This window comes from Scatophagus argus, chromosome 18 (assembly GCF_020382885.2).
Source record: "Scatophagus argus isolate fScaArg1 chromosome 18, fScaArg1.pri, whole genome shotgun sequence".
Classification (NCBI taxonomy): Eukaryota; Metazoa; Chordata; class Actinopteri; family Scatophagidae; genus Scatophagus; species Scatophagus argus.
In genome coordinates, this window is record NC_058510.1 from 21,799,013 (window position 1) to 21,807,511 (window position 8,499).

Consider the following 8,499-nt stretch of genomic DNA (forward strand, 5'->3'; position numbering starts at 1 on the left):
ACTGGATGTCCAACAACTTTCTGCTGTTAAACGACACTAAGTCAGAAATCATCATCATTACACCTCCCACCCCCAACTTGCATTGTTACCCATCTGTCCTCCTGTCTTGGCACCTTGACCAGTATTGTTGAGGCTCTTAACCTTGGTATCATCTTCGACTCCAAGCTCTCCTTTGATACACAAGTAACCAAGGTTGTTCAATCCTGTTTCTCACAGCTCAGACGATTAAGAAAAATTCGACCGTTCCTTCCCCCACCTCTGTTTGAAACTGTCATATATGCCCTCATTTCTTCCACACTTGACTATTGTAACGTCCTTTACTCAGGTATCAGTAAACATAATATTCACAGACTACAGTCGATGCCAGGCTTTTAACTCATACCAGAAGTGACCACACCACCTGTTCTAGCTGCCCTTCACTGGCTTCCTGTGAGTTTTAGAATTGATTTTAAGTTTTTACTGCTGGTTTTTAAAGCCATAAATGGCCTGACTAGTTACTAAGGGAAACTCTGGAAAACTCTGGAACTCCTTGCCAGAGGATCTCAGTACGGCCAAACTCTGTGTCCTCTTTTAAATCTCTTCTTAACACTCACTTTTATTTCTTGGCTTTCTAGTCATTGATCCTATCAAACTCAATTTCTTTTTTTATTTTCTTTTATTGAATTTTACTGTATTTTACCTAATTAATCACTGATTGTCCTTTTCGGTTTGCAATAATTTTGTTATTGTTAAGCACTTTGTAACTGTGAGTTTTTAAAAGTGCTATATAAATAAAGTTTTATTATGTAGTATTATTATGTCCTGCCACTCTTTAACAATAACATTAATTTCCTGCGTGAAAAAGTTGTGCCTGAACTTTGCTGAGCCAGTGTGATTTGGGTGATTTCATTTATCTTGGCTCATTATAGCTCTTCTCAGGAGTGCTTGGGCCTGAACAGACTGTTTTGACATCTACTATGTTGCAGTTGTTACTGTGGTAGTAATTGGCCCTTTAACCATCTTAATTAAAAAGTAACTTGAGATTAGCTTGACCATTTTGTATACAGTTCATACTAGTAGTATTAGTTTTTAGTATGTAGCAAGGAACTGCAACTTATCAAAAATAGTATATTTTCTTTAACATTTATGTGTTCTCAAGTTTTCCTGACTGACTGTTAGCCCAACATTTATAATCCTGACACTTGAGTTAAAAATCAGAAAGAGATATGCATGATGTCTATGACACAAATACATCAAATAACCATGTATAATGTCAAAACTAGATGTCAGTGTAGTGCCAGTTTTTAGAGCCAGTAGTAGTAGTAGAAGTATTGCTCCCATTGTTGATGGAACAGCATGGTTCTTAATTAAAGTCCTTTAGATAGTCATGGTACAACAGGACATACATACATACATACATACATACAATTCAAGTGAAATCTTCTGTCTCTTTAAAAGCACTGTGCTTAAAATAAGTATTCCTGACAATCTAAATGTACTTGTACTACTTCTAGAACTGAAACAGCTTACTGAAAGAAATGAATTTATCTAGGGCAAATACAATTCTTCTCTTTTATTTATTTATTTGATGAGGGGTCATCAAAATCCATATGGGTAGTCGCTTCCATATGGGTAAAGCAAAAGATGCAAAAATAAGATAAAAGCCATTGGTGGTCAAGGTGAGAATGAATTAACTAATTTTTACTTAATAATCTAACCTGTAACTGAGATTTTATTACTGGAGAATACTACAGAATGTTTGATCATCACTGGCAAGTACAAAATTATTTTGCTGAAGTCAAAATTTATGCAGAATTATGGCTATCATTTAATAAAGAACTAATCTGATAACATTTGATGAATAAGTAAATGTTTATTATAACAAGGTGTAAAGTAGTGTAGTGGCAAGGAGAAATACCTTGTGAGACAGAGAAGAAGGTAACTGAAGTTACCATTTAACAGTTGGTGTACATGTGCATTTGTATGACTGAATTTGTGCATATGTGTTTCTGATGTGCACATGTATGCCTACACTTTCCATAACATCAACAGTATTAGTGGCAGTGATGGAAGGCATTCCAGTGTTAAGAGTACAGCCTCAGAGGGCAGCTGCTCTTTGACCACAGTGGACTTAAAGAGCTTCAAGGACACATGGAACCAAGAGATTCGTCACAACAAGGAGACGTGGAAGGCCCATGCCGCCAAAGGTGCCCACACAAATCCTTTAATATCTCTCACTCAATTAAGTCAGTCTTACATGCTGATAAGTTTTTGGGAGCTTGAACTGAGTGTGCTCTCCATTTTTCTTGACTGGACAACTTAATGATTCTTATGATATGGTCACCTGTAAGCTCCTTTCATCCATGTAATCTGCATATATCGACATTCCCCACCAGCATTGTACACAAGCTGCATAAGTTCATCAATTACAGTTACTTAGATATCTCCATAACCACTGTACTAATTAAATTTTTCAACGAGGTGCACATTATTTATGTCATACTAGGCATGACACATCATGGCACATTACTGTCCTATTTTTTTAAAAAAAAGAACTGGCTTTTTGGCTCAGTACAACACAGATACCATACCTTGATTTCTTCTGCTGTTTGGCTTTTTGAATGTGTGCTACATCAAGTATGTATCATCAAGTATGATGTGTATGTATCCATGAAATCAGTGGATCACTGAAACTGAAAGAAACTGATGGAAGAAATACTCAGTCACACGGATATCCACAAAGAAAGTGTATTTAATAGAGATCTGTTATATCTACTGGTAACAAACACAAAAACAAAAAGAAGTATCAATAGGTAACTGAAGGGTACATTATAGCCACAACAACAACAAAAAAAACCTGCTCTGTGTGTGTGTGTGTGTGTGTACTGGCAGACTTTGAGGAAAATGCAAAGAAGGGGGCAGTGGCCCAGGAAGAGAATGAGGCAGAAGAGGAGACAGAGTCGAAGAAGATTGTTGACAGACCCAGCACAGGGCATGAAGAAATGAAAACAGATGCGGAAGAACAGGAGGAGGTGGAAAACAGGAGGCAGCAAGAGAAGCGACAGCCTAAAGAGAAGCGAGACAACAATCCAGGAAGGACTGAAGCCTCCCTGCAGGGATCAAAACCCAGTTACATGGACAAGAAGAAACCTGACAGCCACACAGGGACACAGCTGCAGCAATGTCAGAATGGTATGCATGAAAACAACTGTTTCACTTGGAAACCTGCTATGGGAACAATTTATGAGTGTTAATTTAACTAAATATATTCCATCAAGTAGTGTATTTAGGCACAGTTTTGAGGTACTTATTTCATTTTAAGCAACTGTAATCCACTCTACTACATATGAAAAGCACCAAAGTTACTTTTTACTTTAACATTTTTTCAATTCACTAAATGTATTTGACAGATATTTACTATAGTTACTAGGTATTTTACAGATTAGGCTTTTACAAATACACACACCAATCTGTCACACATTAAAACCACTGACAGGTGAAGTGAATAAAATTAATCATATCTTTACAATGCAATGTATTGAGGGGATACCTTGGACTCGTCCCTTCAGCAGCAGCCTCCTCCCAGCTGGAAAAAGCCCCACATTACAATTTTAAAATGGATCAGGAATGTGTCAATGATCACAACAGTGGCCTGCAGACTCTCCAAATCCCAACCTGAGAATCTGCAAGATGCACTGGAAAAAAGCAAATACACCGTCTTTTTCAAGGAACATTATATACCTCCATCCACAATGCAAGGCCATAAGTAAACAGGGCCGATAAATCGTTGGAGTAAGTGAAAAAAAAATTAAACTAGACCAGATCTGGTTTGAACAAGAAAATGTGTTTTATCACTGATTTGCTTTGGTTTCATTCGTGACTGATTATTTTCAAGTCATAAAGCTAGCCATCCACCTAAGCTGTAAATTAAATATCATGTTGACTTTTTATGATTATTATTTTATTAGATTTCTTGAAAGCTACACAACTTACTTTAAATTTGCACATTTATATAAAATAAGTCTTGATAAGATACAGCTCATATCCCAGACTTTGACTGATGCTAACTTAAATGTTGCTGTCTCTGCAGACCCTCAGCCTGACTGCCCTCCGGTCCATTACTACAAGAGACCCAGCTACTGTGCTGGCACCTACAGACTGCTCAAGTCTAAGGTCACTGACATACAGCCCATTGATGCCAGGTGGAAAGCCAGGAAACTGCAGTGCATCTCCCTGCGTCGCCGAAAGTGACCTTATATACCTTATGTGTGTGTGTATACAGTATATGTGTATACAGTATATGTATATATATATAGAGAGAGAGAGAGAGAGTGTGTGTGTGTTTCATAAGTGTGATGATACTATGACATTATAATCTTTCTCCTTTTAAATATTGCACCTTTGTATTAGTTGAAAAAAAAATAAAGTAATTTTATGGTTATGGTACCATATATTTAAAAGCTTCTGCATTACTTCCACTGCTTGTCCTCCATCTTCTTTGTCCTTCCAGCTGGAAACAGCTGTATTTGCTCTTATTGTAGATGTACTAATGTGTTCATAGGTCATTCACATTCTGTATTTTTGCCTATATGTTATGCTTACGCCTAACAAGACTGAAAATGCCACAGCACTGCTAAATTGTCTGACTAATATTTTTACTGATCTCAAAAATCTTGTCATTTTAGCTCCTCACAGTGTTACTGGGAAAACCTATGAGTTGCCAGATTTGTGTGCTTACTGAAAATATGGGCTTTTTTAATGAAGAATGAAAGAGTGAGCTGTAGGGGACACTTTACCTGATGATCAGGTTTTTCCAATGCAATGATTCTGTAATGCGTTAGTCGCAACACTATCAGCAGTAGTAGCTTCTAAAGGGTGATGAATGAAAAATTACTATTATACTTTAAAAAGCTTAGATGTTCTATAATCAATCCAAATTTTTACAATCTTTCACATTAGCAACTTTTAATATTTAGTGAACTGTAAGCCACTATCTTCTGGATGTCATTAGGTAAATAACCTACAGTTTTACCTAAAAGTTAGTTTGATTGAGAATGCCATGTTTCATTATCACGAGCAGCACAGAAACACCTGAGCTGCAGGTGTGCCCTGATGTTCTAATTAAATGTCTGTCTCTAATCTCATGAACTGGTTAAAAAGAAATACAGATAAAGTACCATACTTGGCCAAATATGAGCCATTTTGAATCATGCACGAGTCTAGGGTCCCTAACAAACTGTGGAGTTGTCTGCAGTAGACCTTGCTTCTATGTGTCCTACCCTCATTCTCAAAATCAAAAGGATGGACTAACACAGACGTGTTTATTTTCATTCATTTCAATTAAATAAAATTTAACAAGCAGGATACATAAGGTTTGTAAGTGATATGCAGTATTTGTATTATGTCAGACTGAATGCTTTCCTCCCAATCTGCATTTTATTAATTGTCCTGCCAGTGCTGTTCCTTTGTACTTCAGGGCTTGAACACATTGAGGTGTACTAACCAAAAAATCTTATTCAGCCATAAATCCCTAATTAATACCTACTCTCTACAATGGAAATATCTGTCAAAATAACAATTTTGGAGACTGCCTTCATATTAAACATAAATACCTTAAATATGTCTTCAATGTGATACAGCCTTTCAAGACATCTACACAATCAGCATGTGTACAGCTAATTGTCATGTGTGACCAGTGAACTAAAGCTGTTTTCTTTCCTTTTTTCAGAACAACAAAAGTATAGTGAAAATTAAATGTTTGGTGATTTAATGGAACTGTGAACATAAAAAGATTTACTGACATCTAAATAAAAGTGAAATAAAAGCATTAATCCTTCACATCCTTTTCCTCATCTTCAAAGTGGACCATGTGCTTCTCTGCCTTAAGCAGTCTTACTCCTAAAGAGAAGAAAAACATGAGTCAGCCAAGAAACCAGTTCTGTTGTGATATGAGATGTGGTTGAAAGCCCCAGAAAAATACTACTGAATCTTTGAGATTATTTTGGCCAAGGTCAGTGTTCAGTTGGCCAATGTTCAAATCTTAATCAAGTGCTTTGTTTAATCATGGTGAAGAGGGTTCTATAATGCTAACAAAGAACTTATTGTAGCATGCTTTTTCCCTAACTTAGCTAATTGTTGTGACTAAAGCATAATTATTGTGGTGGCATATCAGAAAATGTTTTGTAAGGTATTGAAAAGTATTGTCATGCCATGAGTGGGAGATCAGATAAAGTTCATATGAGTTGTTGTTTCTGATGATATAAGGTTTATAAGGTTATAATTAATAATGAAATGTCAATGGGTGTGTGTGTGTGTGTGTCTGTGTGTGTGTGTGTGTGTGCACATGTGCTGACCTGGTACATGTGGAGGAGAGTTGAGGACAGGTGTGTCTTTTCTGCGAGGTTTTTTCAGCTGGTCTTCTTGATTGTCTGTGAAGTTATCCACCTCCTCCTCATCATCATCATCACTCTTCATCTTTGACTTGCTATCCACCAGCACCTCCTTGTCTGTCACACAGTGAGACAAACTTTTATATTGTCAACCAGCTTCACCATACCTCTCAATACACATATTTACAAACAGAGCATAAACAACAGCTCTGTTTTCAGTGACACATTGTCACATGTGGATGAAACATGCAAATAATTTGAGTTAGGTATTCATACATAGAGTCATTTTTATTTTTGGCAACATTTTCAAAATTCTACCTATGAATCAGCGGTTCCTGAACTGGTTACTGCACACATGTCACTGTGACATTTTCCCACACATAACAGCATTGTGAGAAGCATTCACAGATGTGTTTCTATAATGCCACCCTTTGAACAATGTCACACTGAACGCAAACCCTAAACTTCACAACAATCTAGCCTGGTCAGTTTTCTGTGCAGTTTTCCTTGACAGAGTATTTTAAGGATTGTTATTTTTGTTTCTCATTCTAAAGAAAGAATTTACTGGTGTCATGAATACCTTTTAAAAACAAAACAAATAAACCAATAAAATCATGGATCAGAGTCAAATTTCTTTTTATAAAGAGCCTGATTTACAGTTCAATCAAAACAGCTCCTTTGCATTTTGGCTTACTTTTGCTGTTATTAAAGAAAAGGGCCAGAGCTCTGTGCTTACAGTGTGTGTTTTCCAGTGTCATTAGCCCATGTTCGGACTCCAGGGTGGACTTCATACAACCAGTCGTCATCTCTGAAGCCCTCTGGACTTTCTACACAGATCACAACACACACACAATTGATTAATCATTAAACATTACTGGATCTTTTGACATTAAAAACAGATAAAGCAGGGGGAAAGGGCTATCTGTGTGTATGTGTGTGTCTGCGTGACTTCATTGCATTTGGACAAAATTGCATTAACCCAAGCTTTGATCAAACCACCACATTCAAACAGCAGTTCTTTGTCTAGAAGAAATTCGTCATTGCCTCGTATGTATTTAGATATACTTTTATACCTTTAAATAACTTGTGAAAATAATTAAAATCTTATGTTAGTTTTGTGGTTATTCTTGCATGATTTTCCAAGCCAGCAGAGCATGTAAAAAGGAACCTGAAGGAAAACAATGAAGTGCAAAGAAATACAAGTGTATATACTACTAAGAAAAAGCTATATAAACAATAAAGATATCTATAAATAAATAAAATACAATAACTAAAATCAAATGAAGACAAAAACAATAACAAAAGAATCAAGGAAAATATTTTCTTACCTCAGTACTGGTAGTGTCACAGAGACAGAGACTAAAGCAGTGTGACTCCAGTTTATGAAGATCAGAGGAGGAGCATCCAGCCTACTCTGCATCCATTATCCTCTGCACAGATAACCCCCTCCACTTGGAAGCTGCTGAAGCTAGAATACAGTTCTGAATGACTGACAAATTCATACGTTTTCATTTCTTTTGTACACCTTTGAGCTAATAATTAGTAGTAAAGCATGTAGAAGTTCCCTACTGTGAGATCAATTAAGCTCATCTTACCTTATCTTACCTTACCTTATCTTATCTTAACTTATAGCAATATAATTATGATGGCCAATATATATTTCAATGTGAGTTTACATAAAAATGATAAATAATAAAGATGTAGCGTTATTTGTTCCTGTGCTAGTAGGCCATAACTGTGCCATAATTACCTGTTGGAAAATTGGAAAAGATGAAAACCAAGTCAATTCTAGATACAAAATCTACTCAGTTTTTAACCAGCACTGTTTCATGTTCCCCACTTCCAAATGCAGAGAAGAACTATATGATAACTACTTGATGAAACTATCATTAGTCATTCTAAAAATCCAGGCAGCATGGGGACCTGCCACATACACTATGCCTTTTCCATTCACCTCACTTGGCATATCTTCATTCTCTGAACATATGTTTTATGTGTAGGTCTGGAAATAAAGCCAGTGAAATAAAGCCAGTGACAGCTCTTGCAGTCAGTACACTCCTCACACTTTCATTCATCACACATTCATCTATCAAATGGATAAATTTCATGCTCACTGAAAATCCAATGAAAA

At 36.4% G+C, this 8,499-nt stretch overlaps 2 protein-coding genes across 2 annotated transcripts; one reads left to right on the top strand and one right to left on the bottom strand.

The window, feature by feature from the left end:
- Positions 1-457: 457 nt before the first annotated feature.
- Positions 458-4,231, top strand: LOC124049208 (calcium/calmodulin-dependent 3',5'-cyclic nucleotide phosphodiesterase 1C-like). The gene is made up of 3 exons (XM_046370543.1): positions 458-2,186; positions 2,872-3,171; positions 4,070-4,231. Exons 1-3 carry the CDS (start codon positions 2,000-2,002, stop codon positions 4,228-4,230), a joined length of 648 nt encoding a protein of 215 aa, XP_046226499.1. The 5' UTR covers positions 458-1,999; the 3' UTR covers position 4,231.
- Positions 4,232-5,281: 1,050 nt separating this feature from the next.
- Positions 5,282-7,766, bottom strand: ppp1r17 (protein phosphatase 1 regulatory subunit 17). Its single transcript, XM_046370551.1, has 4 exons — positions 7,697-7,766; positions 7,105-7,195; positions 6,333-6,485; positions 5,282-5,877 (listed from the first exon to the last, which is right to left on the bottom strand). Exons 2-4 carry the CDS (start codon positions 7,172-7,174, stop codon positions 5,807-5,809), a joined length of 294 nt encoding a protein of 97 aa, XP_046226507.1. The 5' UTR covers positions 7,175-7,195; positions 7,697-7,766; the 3' UTR covers positions 5,282-5,806.
- Between the last annotated feature and the right edge of the window lie 733 nt (positions 7,767-8,499).

Coding starts and splice junctions, on each gene's coding strand:
- LOC124049208 (XM_046370543.1), top strand. CDS start 2,000: ATGTATGCCTACACTTTCCATAACATCAACAGTATTAGTGGCAGTGAT. Junction 2,187..2,871: donor GAAGGCCCATGCCGCCAAAG/GTGCCCACACAA, acceptor GTGTACTGGCAG/ACTTTGAGGAAAATGCAAAG. Junction 3,172..4,069: donor GCTGCAGCAATGTCAGAATG/GTATGCATGAAA, acceptor CTGTCTCTGCAG/ACCCTCAGCCTGACTGCCCT.
- ppp1r17 (XM_046370551.1), bottom strand. CDS start 7,174: ATGACGACTGGTTGTATGAAGTCCACCCTGGAGTCCGAACATGGGCTA. Junction 6,486..7,104: donor GACACTGGAAAACACACACT/GTAAGCACAGAG, acceptor ACTGTGTGACAG/ACAAGGAGGTGCTGGTGGAT. Junction 5,878..6,332: donor CTCTCCTCCACATGTACCAG/GTCAGCACATGT, acceptor TCTTCTCTTTAG/GAGTAAGACTGCTTAAGGCA.